General features: G+C 42.2%; 1 protein-coding gene across 11 annotated transcripts in view; it reads left to right on the forward strand.

The window, feature by feature from the left end:
- Smu1 (Smu1 spliceosomal factor) overlaps window positions 1–18,275 on the forward strand; it is a 154,416-nt gene that overhangs the window by 60,885 nt on the left and 75,256 nt on the right. For 9 of the 11 annotated variants that reach the window (XM_070097125.1, XM_070097127.1, XM_070097131.1 and 6 more), the window contains 2 exons: window positions 15,176–15,386; window positions 16,681–16,781. In XM_070097125.1, coding sequence (XP_069953226.1) covers window positions 15,176–15,386; window positions 16,681–16,781 — 312 coding nt within the window. Of the gene's footprint in view, window positions 1–6,157; window positions 6,373–10,766; window positions 11,444–15,175; window positions 15,387–16,680; window positions 16,782–18,275 lie in introns of those variants that run through there. The other 2 variants (XM_053794276.2, XM_070097133.1) reach the window with 2 other exon arrangements.

Here is an 18,275-nt window from a genome sequence, read left to right on the forward strand (position 1 = left end):
CAGCACCCATATCCAGCATATAACCAAAAAAGTATCCAAAACGGTTGGGATCCTCTCCTAGATACGATACTACGTGCCGCAAAATGCCCTTCTCACACTATACCACTCACTTATTTATCCATACCTCACCTATGCTATTTGTGCTTGGGGATCAACTGCAGCAACACACCTAAAGCCAATAATAACCCAACAAAAAGCTGCAGTAAGAATAATCACTAAATCCCATCCCTGGCAACACACCCCCCCACTCTTCATAGACCTAAACTTACTCCCAGTTCAGTACATCCACACTTACTACTGTGCAATCTACATCTACAGGGCCTTAAACTCTAATATCAACCTTGACCTAAAATGCTTTCTTGATAGTTGTGACAGAACCCACAGGCATAACACCAGACACAAACATCTCTACGACATTCCCCGTGTCCGACTAAACCTTTACAAAAATTCAATGTATGTCAAAGGCCCTAAAATCTGGAATACCCTACCTGAGAACTCTAGAACTGCAGACACATTCATCACCTTCAAAACTACCATTAGAAAACATCTTATCTCCCTGATACACCCCGTCAACTAACTACACGAATACCACCTGGTGGTTCACACTTACACTCACTCACTCATTTGACCATAAACAGAAATATTAATCTCAATCTTAAAATAATGAATCCTGTGATACTCCAATACTGAAACTATGTACTGTGCCAAAACAAAAGCATTCACATTGCTAAACTCACAAACTAGTATTTAGTCACTTAGCCATAATACCAACTTACCTCATAATTTGTAATATTTTACAATTAAGAATAAAACTAAGTCTGCCCGAAATGCCTAGCCATGCTAAGCGTTCTAGTGGTACACTCTGTAATCACTATTTTACAACATGTAAACCACACAATAACCAAATTTCTGTAAAATCAACATTGTAATCCTTATAGAGAATAAACTTTCAATTTGAATTTGAATTTGAATTAGGGGCCTGTGGAGGTCATGAACAACATAGGGAGATTTTAGGGTCCTGGAAAGGTTATTAGGGCCCTGGGGAGGTTATTGGCGGCCTCGGGAGATTATTCAGGGCCTGTGGAGATTATTAGGGACCTGGATAGGTTAAACAGAACCTGGGGAAGTTATTAAGCGCCTGGGGAGGTTATTAGGGGCATGAGGAGGTTGTTAGAGGCTTGGGGAGTTTATTAGGAAGCTGGGAATGTTATACAGGGCCAGGGGAGGTTATGCAGGGCTTGGGGAGCTTATGCAGAATCTGCGTAGATTTTTAAGGTCCTGGGGAGGTTATTAGGGGCTTGTGGAGGTTATTACGGGGATTGTGAGGTTATTCGGGGCCTCGGGAGGTTATTAGGAGGGCTGAAGAGGTTATTATGGGCCCGGGGAGGTTGTTAGGAGCCTATGGAGGTTATTAGGGACCTCGGGAGGATATAATGGGCCTGTGGACGTTATTAGTGGCCTGGGGAGGTTAAGCGCAGCCTGGGAAGGTTATTAGAGCCTGGAGAGATTAAACGGGACCTCGGAAAGTAATCAGGGGCCTGGGAAGGTTATTAGGTGTCTGGGGAGGTTATGCGCAGCCTGGGGAGGTTATTAGTGGCCTGGGAAGGTTATTAAAGGCCTGAGGAGGTTATTAGGAGCCTGGAGACGATATACGGGGCCTTGGGACATCATGCAGGGCCAGGGGAGCTTATATAGGACGTGGGGAGATTATCAAGGACCTGGGGAGGTTATTAGGGGCTTTGGGAGGTTGTACGGGGCCTGGTGAGGTTATTAGGGGCCTGAAGAGATTATTATGGGCCTGGGGAGGTTATTAGGAGCCTGGCGATGACATACGAGGCCTGGGGAGGTTATGCGTGGCCTGGGGTGCTCATACATGGCCTGTTGAGATTATCAGTGGCCTGCAGAGGTTATTAGATACCTGGGGAGGTTATTAGGGGCCTAGGGAGGTTGTGCATGACATTCGGAAGTTATTAGAGGCCTGGAGAGGTTATTAGGGGCCTGGGGAGGTTATACACGTAATGGGTAAGGTTATTAGGGGCCTGTGGAGGTTATACAGGTCCTGGGAAGTTATTAGGGGCCTGGGGAGGTTATTTCGGGAATGGGGAGGTTATGTGCAACCTAGGGAGGTTATTAGGGGCCTGGGGAGGTTATTAGTGGCCTGGGGAGGTTATTAAGGGAATTGTGAGATAATATAGGGCCTGGGGAGGTTATAAAGGGCCTGGGGAGGTTTTGCTGGGCCCGGGGAGCTTCTACAGAGCCTGGGGAGATTATCAAGAGACTGGGGAGGTTATTAGGGGGCCTATGGAGGTTATGCACAACGTTGAGAGGCTTTTAGGGTCCTGGGGAGGCTATTAGGGCCCTGGGCAGGTTATTAGTGGCCTCGGAAGGTTATTGATGGCATTGGGAGATTTTCAGGGACCTGGAAAGTTTAAACAGGACCTGGGGAAGTTATTAAGGGCCTGGGGAGGTTATTAGGATCTGGGAGGTTATACAGGTCGTGAGGAAGTTATTAGGGGCATGGGGAGGTTATTTATGGCCTGGAGAGGTTATGCACAACTTTGGAAGGTTATTAGGGGCGTGGGGAGGTTATTAGAGGCCTGGCTAGGTTATTCGAGGTCTGGAGAGGTTATACAGGTCCTGGGGAACTTATTAGGGGCATGGGGATGTTGTTAGGGGCTGGGGAGGTTATACACGGCAAAGTGAGGTTATTAGGGGCCTGGGGAGGTTATTTATGGCCTGGAGAAGTTATGCACAACCTTGGAAGGTTATTAGGGGCCTGGGGAGGTTATTAGAGGCCTGGGGATGTTATTAGGGGAATGGCGAGGTTATATGGGGCCTGGGGAGGTTATTAGGGGCCTTGGGAGGCTATGAGGGGCCTGGGGAAGTTGTTAATAGCCTGGGGAGGTTATTAGGACCCTGTGGAGGATATATGTGGCCTTGGGAGGTTACGCAGGGCCTGGGGAGCTTATACAGGGCCTTTTGAGATTATCGAGGGCCTGGGGAGGTTATTAGGTACCTGGGAAGGTTATTAGAGGCCTAAGAAGGTTATACCGGGCCTGGGGAAGTTATTAGGAGTGTGGGGAGGTTTTTTGGGGCCTTAAGACGTTATGCGCAAGCTGGGGAGGTTATTACGGGCCTGTTGACGTTATTAGAGGCCTTGGGAGGTTATTAGAGGAATGGCTAGGTTATATTGGGCCTGGGGAGGTTATTAGGGGTCTGGGGAGGTTATTAGGGGCCTGGGAAAGTTGTTATGGGCCTGGGGAGGTTATTAGGAGCGTTGAGAGCTTATACAGGGCCTGGGGAGATTATCACGAACCTGGGAAAGCTATTAGGGGCCTTTGGAGGTTATTAGGGGCATGGGGAGGTTATATGCAGAGTGGGGAGGTTATTAGCGGCCTGGGGAGGTTATTAGAGGCCAGGGAGATTATACAGGGCTTGGGGAGGTTATTAGGGGCCTGGGGAGGTTATGTGCAACCTGGGGTGGTTATTAGAGGCGTGGGGAGGTTATGAAAGGCCTGGGTAGGTTATTAGCGGCTTCAGGAGGTTATTTATGGCCTGGGGAGGTTATTAGGGGCCTGGAGAGGTTAATCGGGACCTGGGAAGTAATTATGGGCCTGTGAAGGTTATTAGGGGCCTGGTGAGGTTATTAGGAGCCTGGGGATGATATACGAGGCCTGAGGAGGTTATGCGTGACCTGGGGTGCTTATACATGGCTTGTTGAGATTATCAGGGGTCTGCAGAGGTTATTAGGTGCCTGGGGAGGTTATTAGGGGCCTAGGGAGGTTGTGCATGACCTGCAAAAGTTATTAGAGACCTGGAGAGGATATTAGGGGCCTGGGGAGGTTATACACGGCACGGGGAGGTTATTAGGGGCCTGGGAAGGTTATACAGGTCCTGGGGAAGTTATTAGGGGCCAGGGGAGGTTATTTGGGGCATGAGGAGGTTATGTGCAACCTAGGAAGGTTATTAGGGGCCTGGGGAGGTTATTAGAGGCCTGGGGAGCTTATTAGGGGAATGGTGAGGTTATAAAGGGCCTGGGAAGGTTATTAGTGGCCTCGGGAGGTTATTAGGGGCCTGGGGAAGTTGTTAGTATCCTGTGCAGGATACACGGGGCCTGGTGAGGTTTTGCTGGGCCTGGGGATCTTCTACAGAGCCTTTGAAGATTATCAAGGACCTGGGTAGGTTATTAGGGGCCTGGGGAGGTTATTAGGGGCCCGTGGAGGTTATGCACAACATGGGGAGATTTTTAGGGTCATGGAAAGGTAATTAGGGCTCTGGGGAGGTTATTGACGGCCTCGGAAAGTTATTCAGGGCCTGGGGAGATTATTAGGGACCTGGATAGGTTAAACAGAACCTGGGGAAGTTATTAAGCGCCGGGGGAGGTTATTAGGGGCCTGAGGAGGTTACGCGGGGCCTGGGGAGGTTATCAGGAGCTTGAACAGGTTAATATGGGCCTGGGGAGGTAATTAGGGGCCTGGGGAGGTTGTTAGAGGCTTGGGGAGTTTACTAGGAACCTGGGAACGATATACAGGGCCAGAGGAGGTTATCCAGGGCTTGGGGAGCTTATACAGGGCCTTGGGAGATTATCAAAGGCCTGGGGAGGTTATTAGGGGCCTGTGGAGGTTATTACAGGCCTTGTTTACCTGGAGTTTACCTGGAGAGAGTTCCGGTTATTCGGGACCTCGGGAGGTTATGTGCGGCCTGGGGAGGTTATTAGGGGCCTGGGGAGGTTGTTAGGAGCCTAGTGAGGTTATTAGAGCCTGGAGAGATTAAATGGGACCTCGGGAAGTAATTAGGGGCCTGGGGAGGTTATTAGTGGCCTGGGGAGGTTATTAAAGGCCTCAGGAGGTTATTAGGAGCCTGGGGACGATATGCTGGGCTTTACGACGTCATGCAAGGCCAGGGGAGCTTATACAGGACGTGGGGAGATTATCAAGAGCCTGGGGAGGTTATTAGGGGCTTGGGGAGTTTATACCGGGCTTGGTGAGGTTATTAGGGGCCTGAAGAGGTTATTATGGGCCTGGGTAGGTTATTAGGTGCCTGGCGATGCCATACGAGGCCTATGGAGGTTATGCATGGCCTGGGGTGCTTATACAGGGCCTGTTGAGATTATCAGGGACCTGCAGATGTTATTAGGTGTATGGGGAGGTTATTAGGGGCCTAGGGAGGTTGTGCATGACCTTCGGAAGTTATTAGGGGCATGGAGAGGTTATTAGGGGCCTGAGGAGGTTATACACGTAATGGGTAAGGTTATTAGGGGCCTGGGGAGGTTATACACGGCATGGGGAAGGTTATTAGGTGAATGGCGAGGTTATATCGGGCCTGGGGAGGTTATTAGGGGCCTGGGGAGGCTATTAGGGGCCTTGGGAAGTTGTTAATAGCCTGGGGAGGTTATTAGGACCCTGTGGAGGATATATGTGGCCTGGGGAGGTTACGCAGTGCCTGGGGAGCTTATACAGGTTTTTTTGAGATTATCAAGGGCCTGGGGAGGTTATTAGGTACCTGGGAAGGTTATTAGAGGCCTAAGGAGGTTGTACCGGGCCTGGGGAAGTTATTAGGAGTGTGGGGAGGCTTTTTGGGGCCTTAAACTAAGTCTGCCCGAAATGCCTAGCCATGCTAGGCGTTCTAGTGGTACACTCTGTAATCATTATTTAACTACATGTAAACCACACAACAACCAAATTCTGTAAATTCAATATTGTAATTTTTATAGAGAATAAACTTTGAATTTGAATTTGAATTTGATTATTATTATTATTATAATAAAGGGGGAAGCGCTAAACCCGGAGGATTATACAGCGCCTGGGGGGGGGGGGGATGTGGAAGGCATTCAGGCTTAATTCGGGGAACCGGAGCACAGATCCAATTCCCTAAATCAAGAGCCCCTCACCAACATCAAGGAACCTTCCTTGAGGGGAATTTGAATTTGAGGTACCCACCTCAGAGCTCGGTGTCAACAGAGTTTGCCAGGGTAGGCGACTCACTTGGAGGCAGTCCACACAAATTTTCACAAGAGGCCTTCTTTGTAATGAATATATACCATATACATGCACTTGTATAAATAAAGATATTATTATTATATAATGTGTACCTGTACCTAATAAACCTATTTACTTATTAAACAAAGAAATGGTGTTTGTATTTGAAAGGTAAGCTGTCACTGGCCTCTACATACCCAACAACAACTACTAGACGCTGTGGCCTCGAGGTAGAAAAGTGTTGTTTATATCTGCAAGATCAAGACAACAGTGTTTTTTTTTTTATCTTTAAAATAAAACAAGAAGAGGTAACTGCTGCCTTCCGTGAAAATCTAAGATTTTGGTGAAGGCGGCCTCATCATTACATAATGTCTATAGAAATTGAATCCGCTGAGTGAGTAATATAATTACAAACATTGCATAACAAATCTTATGTATAAAGACTATTTGTTTTAATTAAAACACACAAATTGCAGTCATAGACATTAAAGTTTCTTTTAACAGCAATTTGTGTCTTTATTCCATTCTAAGCGATAGGCCACCGGAAATCAACCTTGGTTATAGTCTTCCTAGATCCTCGATGTTGGCGAGAGGCTTTGGATCTAAGTAATTAATAATAATAATGATAATATATTTATTTCAACAAGTACACATACAAGGTATACAGGCCTAGCTGACATTAATGACATACTACTGTTATGCACAATATTTCGGGCAAGTTAGGTCGGTTTTGTCCCAGGATGCGACCCACACCAGCACCTAACACCAAGGTACTCACCTTACTGATGGGTGAACAGGGACAGCAGGTATCTTATGGAAACACTTCCTAATGTTTTCCAGCCATACCTGGGATTCAGTTCTCGGACCCCAGTGTGTGAGCTGAGCCTCTGGACACCTCATGTAAATTACCAAAAATAACCCCACAAGTCAGTGACTTTGGATGAATGCTGATTATTTCCAACATGCCATATGCTCACTACAGGTTTAGTGTTGCTCCATTAACATAATATTGTTAACATTTTAGTTGACAGGGGTAGGACTTAGACTAATTTCTTTAGGCTTCTGCAATATAGAATTCATGATCTCTGATCCTGGAGTATTCATATGGGTCAGCAATGTATTTATTGAGTGAGCAGTGTTGCCAAGATAAGTTAACAAACAATGCACTTTCTCTGATCACTCAACGGATGGAACTGGAGATGAGGTTAATGAACAGAGAAAATAATATTCTTTATTCCTACAAATACATGATGCAAACCCACCTGACATCAATGAAATACTATATACAAACCCCCTGGTTATGCAGAGCATTTTGGGCAACTTAGGTTAATCTTGTCCCCCAGAATGCAATGCACATCAGTTAGCTAATACCCACGTACCTAATTACTGCTAGGTGAACAGGGACAGCAGGTGTAAGGAAACACTCCCATTGTTTCCATCCATACTGGGAATCGAACCATAGACACTTATTGTGTGAGCTGAGAGGTTGCTTTAGTGGCTGGAATGCCTACGATGTTCATCTTAAACTTTTTAGAGTGAAATGTATGGAATTTTTTGTAAAGCTGGCAAAAATTACTGAATTCTAGGCCTTTTATGGGATACGTCTGATATTTGAATGGGCAGTTTTTTGTGTTCAATTACTAGAATGGAAGACACATAAATGCAATATCTAGAAATTGGATCAGTTTGGGCTCTGAAATTGACATAAGATAACCCATAAAATGGGGTGAAATTGCAGTTGCATAAAATACTCTCAGACCTTAAAATTCATGCCTGTACATTTCCATAAGTTTCCCATCAAATTTTGCATTTTTTGGTGTCAACCTTTAGGACATTATTCTCTCCCCCTTTTAGAAGATAATTCTTTTATTTTTAAAATTGCCCCACTGAGAGAGAAGTAACAACAATGAAAGGGTTACAATTAAACACCCGCATCAAGCACATATCCGAAAAAAGGTCTACAGAGCAGTGAGAATTTTTCCTACATTAATATGTGCCTCAAACACTACTTTTTGTACTCTGTACTATTCTCTAATCTACCTTCATTTCACCTTCTTGTGCCTGGGGAACAAATACAATGAATTACTTTATGCAAGTACAGTGGAACCTTGATTTACGAGTTTAATACGTTCCAGGAGCTAGCTCGTAACTCAGTTTACTTGTACAGTGGACCCCCGAGTTTCGGCAGCCTCGACTTCGCGAAATTCGGCCTTTGGCGAGTTTTTTGGGAAAAATTTGGCCTCAAGTTTCGTGAAAAAACTCGTGTTTCGGCAACCATCCGGTACCCATCCACCCGTCACCGCGCACACAAAGCCAGTCTCCCACGCCATTCACGCTCAGTGTGCCATTGTTTACCAACACATGACCATCACCCTGCAGATTCATACAATACATTTCATAATAATCCATTGTTTTTTGTGCTTGCAACTGCTAAATAAGTCATCATGGACCCAAGGAAAGCTAGTGCAAGCCCTTTGGTAAATAAAGTGAGTGACGGGGATGTGGAAGAGTTGGTGGAGGACCACAGGGAAGAGCTAACCACTGACGAACTGCAAGAGCTTCAACTGGAACAGCATCAGACCACAGCCGAGGAACTTGCTTCAGAGGAGGAGGAAGAGGGAGTGGATGAGGTGCCTTCTTCAGTGATTAAGGACATGTGTGGAATGAGTTGCAAAGTTTTGTTGAAAAGTATCACCCTGACCAAGCTGAAAGAAGCCGTATTTGCAACATGTACAATGACAGTGTTGTGTCCCACTTCAGGGAAATCTTAAAGAAGCACCAGAAAAAGACCTCTCTGGAGAGAGATTTTGTGTGCCAGGGGTCCAGTGACTCTCAAGTTGATCCCAGTGGCATTAAAAGAAGGGAAGTAACCCCAGATAAGGACTTGCTACCTAAAGTCCTAATGGAAGGAGATTCTCCTTCCAAACAATAGTGTACACCTTCCTCCTATCACCTCCTCCCATCTTCCATCCACCCAGAAGTCTTCAGTAAAGGTAAGTGTAATGTTATTATTATTTATTTTAAATGCATGTACTTGATTTCTGATTGTTTTCATTATGTAAATCTTTATTTAATTTGAAAAAAATATTTTAATATTTTTGGGTGTCTGGAACGGATTAATTTTATTTCCATTATTTCTTATGGGGAAAATGGTTTCGAGTTTCGTGTTTTTCAACCTTCGGCGGGCTCTCTGGAACGGATTAACCCTTTCAGGGTCCGTCCCGTAGATCTACGGCTTTACGTTCAGGGTCCAAACCGTAGATCTACGTCACGAGCTCAGCTCACTCTGATAAATTGTGAGTGGTACATTTGGGCCTAGATGTGAGAGAATACATCTATGTGGTATGTGTGCACCACATAAAACAGATCCTGCAGCACACTGTGTATAATGAGAGAAAAAAACTGAAATCATGATTTTTCGATTAAAACAGCGACTTTGCAGTGTTTTTTCGTATGTTTTTTATAGTTGTATTTGCGATTTCTTGGTCTTATTTGATAGAATGGAAGACATATTACAGAAATAGAGATGATTTTGATTGGTTTTAGCACTGGAAATGGCTTGAAACTGAGCTCAAAGTAGCAGAAATGTTAAATTTTTGCCGATATTCAAGAGTAAACAAACGACCTCACACGTCTAATGCACGCCAGCTGGTGGGTCTAATATGCATTCACAAATATGTTGATGATATTTATACAATTATTACAGTATTGCATAACAGTAAATCTTCTATTTTTTGATGTGAATAAAAATTCATTATGTGAATAAAAAATGAAAATGGAATTTATTTGTAAAGCCTCAAAACGTAACTAATGAACAGAGGAAATGTTAGTTTAGTTCCAGGAATACCTACATTGTTTATTCTGGACCCTATTTTGAAATTGGAATATTTTGAACTTTGTGTTAAATTGGCCAAATTAACAATTTCCGATCACTTAATTTGTAGTTGAAATAGTTGACTTGGCGATTTCTTGTGCTCAATCGATAGAATAGAAGTAATACTAGTGAAATAGCTAAGAATTTGGTTGATTGGAATAATGTAATTGGCCTAAAATGGGAGTCAAAGTCGGCAAAATTGCCGATTCGTAAATATCGCTGACACATCAAAATTCGCGAGAGCATAATTTCGTCAATTTTCCATCAAATTTCGTACTTTTTGTTTTATTACCTTCACAAAGAGATTCTCTACCATTTCATAAGAAAAAATAACAAATTTTTTTTTTTGAAAATTCTTGGACACTGGGGCAGCACTTCAGTTTTGGGCCTTGGACCCTGAAGGGGTTAATCACGAAACTCGGGGGTCCACTGTATATCAAATTAATTTTCCTCATTTAAATTAATTGAAAAGCCATTAATTCGTTCCTGCACTCTGGAGAGAAGAGAAAAAAATACTTGAATATGACGCTATTATCAACTGTACGACTTATCTATCACAATTCATCTAATATGACATAATAAACAATATAATTAACACACAAACATTATATATACTCTAGAATGAATAAAATAGGCCACAATATGGTGGTAGAGGCAGTGGCGGAATCATCCACCATTTCCTGTGTATATACTGAGAGTATCTTCCCATGCTCTTATTGTAAAAGAAAATGGAGTATTCTAAAGAAACCATTGAAAATATCGTATATAAACACAAATCATAATACACTACAGAATGTAAAGAAATAAACTGTTTATATAGAGTGCATATGTACTTACACACTGAACATAACTGATATAGAGTTTGTTTTGTTTAATCACTGTCAGCTGCTGCTGTTGCTGCACCACCATTAGCTGCTGCTGCACCACTGTCAGCTGCTGCTGTACCATGGTCAGCTGCTGCTGCATCACCATCAGCTGCTGCTGTACTACGGTCAGCTGTTGCTGCACCACCGTCAGCTGTACTACTCGAGATGTGGAGAGAGTGTTGTTGGTGTGGCTAAACGAGAAACAATTACCGAGAAACAATTAACCCCAGTGGGTTAGCCACCCAAGATAACCCAAGAAAGTCAGTGCATCATCGAGGATTGTCTAACTTATTTCCATTCGGGTCCTTAATCTTGTCCCCCAGGATGAGACCTACACCAGTCGACTAACACCCAGGTGAACAGGAAAAAATGCCTGGAACTAGTGCTCATATTGGCGAATTTAAGGCCAGCAAAGGTTGGTTTGAGAGATTTAAGAATCGTAGTGGCATACACAGTGGTGAAGCTGAAAAATTCCAACCCCAACAAGCGTTCAGTTGTAACAAAACAGGCCTGTTCTGGAAGAAAATGCCAAACAGGACCTACATTACTCAGGAGGAAAAGGCACTCCCAGGACACAAGCTTATGAAAGACAGGCTAACTCTCATGTTTTGTTGTAATGCTAGTGGGGATTGCAAGGTGAAGCCTTTACTCATGTATCATTCTGAAAATCCCAGAGCGTTCAAGAAAAACAGTGTCTCATCACTCATCAATACTCTTCAATAAAGGTAAGTGTCATATTAGTATTTATTTATGTAATTATTGTGCATGTCTCATTGTTTTCTTTGTAGGGAAATGTATATTTCATGTAAAAAAAAAAATTTTTTTAATACTTTTGGCTGTCTGGAATGGATTAATTGGATTTCCATTATTTCTTATGGGGAAAATTAATTCGGCTAATGATAAATTCGACTACGGACAAGCTCTCTGGAACGGATTAAAATCGTTAGTCAAGGGTCCGCTGTAGTAGATGAACTGTGCTGGTATTGTCTGGCTAAATCCACAATTTGTGCACTTTGCTTATGTTTATCTATGATTTCATGCATTAATTCCATGGAAATCATTGTCTTTTTCTTCTCAGCACTGTCCTTTGCACTTATTTTCTTAGGACCCATGGTTAGAAAAGTGAAATTTGGCTAAATGACTATCAAAACTGTAAGCAAAGCAGGAGAGAACTGCTTCGACAGTGATGTCAACGTGTACTGCCAACTAGCGGCAGCATTCTGAATTATTATACATTTTTATTATTACCTTAGTGAACTGAAGCTCTATCGTTATTGTAATAATAATAATTATTATTATTGATGATTTAGGGAACTGAAGCTCTATCATTATTATAATTATTATTATTATTATTATTATTAATTTAGGGAACTAGAGTACATCCAATTCCCTAGATCAAGAGACCCTCACCAGAGTCAAGGAACCTTGATACTGGCAAGGGGCTCTTGATCTAGGGAATTGGATATGTGCTCAAGTTCTCTAAATTAATAATAATAATAATAAAAATAAAAATAATAATAATAATAATTATTATAATAATGATAGAGCTTCAGTTCCCTAAATTATCAATAATAATAATTATTACAATAACAATAGAGCTTCAGTTCCCTAAATTAATAATAAAAATACATTATTATAACACCGAGAGCTTCAGAATGAAGTCAACTCAGTGCACTGTTTACCTAGCTGTGGGAGTGATTCTCTCCTGATTTGCTTACATTTTTACAGTCATTTGACCAAATTTCACTTTTCTAACCATGGGTCCTAAGAAAGTACGTAAGTAAAGGACATTGCTGATAAGAAAAAGAGGATGATTTTCATGGAATTAAAGCATGAAATCATAGATAAACAAGAGAGGTGTCCAGGTTTTGGGTTGAGGGGGAAGTGGGGGGGGGGGGGAGGTGGCTCGTAACTCAAATGTTGGCTCGTAACTCAGAGGAAAAAATCAACCGATCGACGGCTCATATCTCAAGAAACTCATATGTTGGGACACTCGTAAGTCAAGGTTCCACTGTACTAGACAGTAGTACATGCTAGTATCTATGTGCACTGTTGCCTTTTATTATTTATCCTTTTTCTTCATATATTTTTTCTTACTGCATAAAATATTTTCAGTGTTTAATACTCATTCCATTTCTTAATTTGTAATTTTTTATCATTGTGTTTTTCATATGGAATTTTTGGCAGCTCAGGACAACATTTTCTGGTGTGTATAGATGATTTGCATATCTCAGGATGAAAATACTCAGTCCTTATCAAAATGACACCATCCCTCTCTTAACATATTGGATCACTTTCTGGTGTGTTGGTTTACCTGGAGTTTACCTGGAGAGAGTTCCGGGGGTCAACGCCCCCGCGGCCCGGTCTGTGACCAGGCCTCCTGGTGGATCAGAGCCTGATCAACCAGGCTGTTGCTGCTGGCTGCACGCAAACCAACGTACGAGCCACAGCCCGGCTGATCCGGAACTGACTTTAGGTGCTTGTCCAGTGCCAGCTTGAAGACTGCCAGGGGTCTGTTGGTAATCCCCCTTATGTGTGCTGGGAGGCAGTTGAACAGTCTCGGGCCCCTGACACTTATTGTATGGTCTCTTAACGTGCTAGTGACCCCCCTGCTTTTCATTGGGGGGATGGTGCATCGTCTGCCAAGTCTTTTGCTTTCGTAGTGAGTGATTTTCGTGTGCAAGTTCGGTACTAGTCCCTCTAGGATTTTCCAGGTGTATATAATTATGTATCTCTCCCTCCTGCGTTCCAGGGAATACAGGTTTAGGAACCTCAAGCGCTCCCAATAATTGAGGTGTTTTATCTCCGTTATCCGCGCCATGAAAGTTCTCTGTACATTTTCTAGGTCGGCAATTTCACCTGCCTTGAAAGGTGCTGTTAGTGTGCAGCAATATTCCAGCCTAGATAGAACAAGTGACCTGAAGAGTGTCATCATGGGCTTGGCCTCCCTAGTTTTGAAGGTTCTCATTATCCATCCTGTCATTTTTCTAGCAGATGCGATTGATACAATGTTATGGTCCTTGAAGGTGAGATCCTCCGACATGATCACTCCCAGGTCTTTGACGTTGGTGTTTCGCTCTATTTTGTGGCCAGAATTTGTTTTGTACTCTGATGAAGATTTAATTTCCTCATGTTTACCATATCTGAGTAATTGAAATTTCTCATTGTTGAACTTCATATTGTTTTCTGCAGCCCACTGAAAGATTTGGTTGATGTCTGCCTGGAGCTTTGCAGTGTCTGCAATGGAAGACACTGTCATGCAGATTCGGGTGTCATCTGCAAAGGAAGACACAGTGCTGTGGCTGACATCCTTGTCTATGTCGGATATAAGGATGAGGAACAAGATGGGAGCGAGTACTGTGCCTTGTGGAACAGAGCTTTTCACCGTAGCTGCCTCAGACTTTACTCTGTTGACGACTACTCTCTGTGTTCTGTTAGTGAGGAAATTATAGATCCATCGACCGACTTTTCCTGTTATTCCTTTAGCACGCATTTTGTGCGCTATTACGCCATGGTCACACTTGTCGAAGGCTTTTGCAAAGTCTGTGTATATTACATCTGCATTCTTTTTGTCTTCTAGTGCATTTAGGACCTTGTCGTAGTGGTCCAATAGTTGAGACAGACAGGAGCGACCTGTTCTAAACCCATGTTGCCCTGGGTTGTGTAACTGATGGGTTTCTAGATGCGTGGTGATCTTGCTTCTTAGGACCCTTTCAAAGATTTTTATGATATGGGATGTTAGTGCTATTGGTCTGTAGTTCTTTGCTGTTGCTTTACTGCCCCCTTTGTGGAGTGGGGCTATGTCTGTTGTTTTTAGTAACTGTGGGACGACCCCCGTGTCCATGCTCCCTCTCCATAGGATGGAAAAGGCTCGTGATAGGGGCTTCTTGCAGTTCTTGATGAACACAGAGTTCCATGAGTCTGGCCCTGGGGCAGAGTGCATGGGCATGTCATTTATCGCCTGTTCGAAGTCATTTGGCGTCAGGATAACATCGGATAGGCTTGTGTTAATCAAATTTTGTGGCTCTCTCATAAAAAATTCATTTTGATCTTCGACTCTCAGTCTGGTTAGCGGCTTGCTAAAAACTGAGTCATATTGGGACTTGAGTAGCTCACTCATTTCCTTGCTGTCATCTGTGTAGGACCCATCTTGTTTAAGTAGGGGCCCAATACTGGACGTTGTTCTCACTTATTTTATAGTTGCAGATTTCCCTTGCATAGTACAATATTTGCATGCAGTATCTAACAGCTTGTGTGTTTTTCTGTGGCTCTTGCAGTTTTATTCACCATGGAGAGTTCTGAATCACCCTTTATGCCTTGTATGTCACTATTTTGAAGCACTATTTAGTCTAACTTAGGCTACTTTTGCAAATGTGTTCCTACCATTTCACTTGCTGTGTAATCTGTCTTTACCTCCTTTCCCACCCACAGTATTGTGATTTTTCTCATGTTTGCAGCGTGATCCGTCTGATTCAGCAATACCTCAAAGAGAACAACCTCGGACGAACTTTACGAGCATTGCAGGAGGAAACTTCAATCACACTCAATACTGTAGATTCCGTGGAGAGCTTCATGGCAGACATTAATCAGGGTCATTGGGACACTGTACTGAAGGCTATCCAAACCCTCAAACTACCTGACAAGAAACTTATTGATTTGTATGAGCAGGTATTTGGAGATGAAATAATTAGCCAGCATGAAGGCAGCAAGTCCATAACTTGTACTCATTTATTTACTTTTCAGTACTGGTATTTAGTTAGTTATATCAGTTATTTGCTTATTTACTTATTCAGTGGCACTGGATATTTACTTATTTATTAGCATATATTCTCATTGACTTGTTATATTTTCAACTTATGATGGGTTCGTCGGAATGTAAGCCCATTGTAAATTAAAGAGCACCTGTATCAGCGGATGGGTCTATGAAAGATGAGGTGAATCATAGAATTGATGAGGGGAAAAGGGTGAGCGGTGCACTTAGGAGTCTGTGGAGACAAAGAACTTTGTCCTTGGAGGCAAAGAGGGGAATGTATGAGAGTATAGTTTTACCAACGCTCTTATATGGGTGTGAAGCATGGGTGATGAATGTTGCAGCGAGGAGAAGGCTGGAGGCAGTGGAGATGTCATGTCTGAGGGCAATGTGTGGTGTGAATATAATGCAGAGAATTCGTAGTTTGGAAGTTAGGGGGAGGTGTGGGATTGCCAAAACTGTTGTCCAGAGGGCTGAGGAAGGGTTGTTGAGGTGGTTCGGACATGTAGAGAGAGTGGAGCAAAACAGAATGACTTCAAGAGTGTATCAGTCTGTAGTGGAAGGAAGGCGGGGTAGGGGTCGGCCTAGGAAAGGTTGGAGAGAGGGGGTAAAGGAGGTTTTGTGTGCGAGGGGCTTGGACTTCCAGCGGGCATGTGTGAGTGTGTTTGATAGGAGTGAATGGAGACAAATGGTTTTTAATACTTGATGTGCTGTTGGAGTGTGAGCAAAGTAACATTTATGAAGGGATTCAGGGAAACCGGCAGGCCGGACTTGAGTCCTGGAGATGGGAAGTACAGTGCCTGCAGTGTTGCAGTTTAAAAACTGTAGTGTAAAAGCACCCTTCTGGCAAGACAGTGATGGAGTGATTGATGGTGAAAGTTTTTTTCTTTTTCGGGCCACCCTGCCTTGGTGGGAATTGGCCAGTGTGTTAATAAAAAAAAATAATTAAACCACAGTATATATGGTAAATTTTTTACCTTCCCCTTCCTTGGGTCAAACCTGATTGCCTCCAATTTCCCAAGTGATGTATGGCCTCACTGGTGTTATTACTTCCCTATGAATGTAATATAATAATTTGCATAAGTATATTTCACTGTTTTCCTTGGTGGATATAAATCTTTTGAATATCCCTGGGCTAATAATTACTATCTTCTTTTCTTTGTTAATGAGCTTATTTAAGGAAAAAAATTCTTATGAGCTACTTATCAACAGGTTGTTCTTGAGTTAATTGAGCTGCGAGAACTAGGAGCAGCTAAGTCTGTCCTTCGCAACACTGATCCTCTCATAATGCTCAAACAAACTCTACCAGAAAGGTAATGCAATATTTAATTCTGTTATTCCCTTTGTTTTTAAAATGAGTGCAGTTTTCTGATTTAACCTTTTCACTGTCCATCACATAGAACTCCTGATGTAGTTCTACTTCATGAATGCAGCTCACTTGGATAAACTGAGAGTGATAAATTTTGGCCTAGATAAGAGAGAATGGGTCTGTGCAAAGAGTGTGCACTATAAAAAAAATCATGCCCAATGCAGTGCATGATGGGGAAAAAAAAATTCATAATTAAAATTTACCACTCCATAACCTATGTCTAGTTTCAAGTACAGCCTCTCCTCACTTAACGATGGGGTCCTGTTCCTAAGAGTAGGTCGGTAAGCGAATTGGTCATTAAGCGAGGAACATACTACACTGATAGTGGGTTTGTGTCAACCATCTTTAGATGTTTTTTTAATGTCACCTTTGCACCATTTATAACATTTCTGGTATATTTTTTTAATGTTTATACAGTAGTTTACTGTATACTGTAATTAACAGAATAGAGGAAATCAGCTCTAATATACATCATTTAGGTTTGCATACTGGTTGGAGAGTTGATCATAAGTCCAAGTGGTCAGTAAACAAGTACGTAATTGAATCATTGTTTTCACAAAAAGCATTTTTTGAATATATGAATATATCTTTTGTCTTATATAAATTAGATTCACTTATAATTAATAATCTACTGTACAACTATGATATAATTAATATTCTACTGTACAACTATGACATAATTCTTAGTGTTAAGTAGTCTGTAATCCAATAATGTTAAGTCGGTCCATAATGCCTAAGCATAATAGAGGCTCTCTTTGCATTGCAACCCATTATTGTAAATACAAACTTTCAATGTACTATTTGCAAAGACATAAATAAATAAGTGAGGAGAGACTGTAATCATTAAGATTAGTCTGCCTGAAATGTTCATGCATGCTAGTGGCTTTCTTTGTGCTTAATGGTATTTTATTACATGTAAACAACACAGAAATAAAAATATAGATTTTCTTGGACCTTATGTATGGTTTAACCTCTAAACTGTGCAAACGTAGATCTGCGTTCTCTCGCCAAGTGATCAAAATATTTAAAAAAAAAATTATTAAATAAAGATGACATTTTTCTACATGTAATAGGATAAAAAATATTTTAGTCAGAACTTACCTAGATATAAGACTGAGAAATTGGTGCTGGATGCTCACCTAACGGCAACATGGGGTCCTGCCGCTTGCAGGAAAGTTGCTGATATACCTCTTTTCCTCATTTTTTTTAATTTATATAATTTTTATGTTCTGATAATTACAATTTATAGTAGTTCTTGTGATTTCATAGGCAATCTTTGTTCTGACACTAATACAGTGGAACCCCGAGTTTTGAACTTTCTTCGTTCCAGAATGCTGTGAAGTAGTTTGGAAATTAGGTGTGGGATTACTAAAACAGAAAAAAGTCATATTTGACTATACTGGCTGTTTAGAGTGACATCTAAACTGTCATAGCTTCA

Source organism: Cherax quadricarinatus, chromosome 56, assembly GCF_038502225.1.
Source record: "Cherax quadricarinatus isolate ZL_2023a chromosome 56, ASM3850222v1, whole genome shotgun sequence".
In the NCBI taxonomy this organism is placed as follows: Eukaryota; Metazoa; Arthropoda; class Malacostraca; order Decapoda; family Parastacidae; genus Cherax; species Cherax quadricarinatus.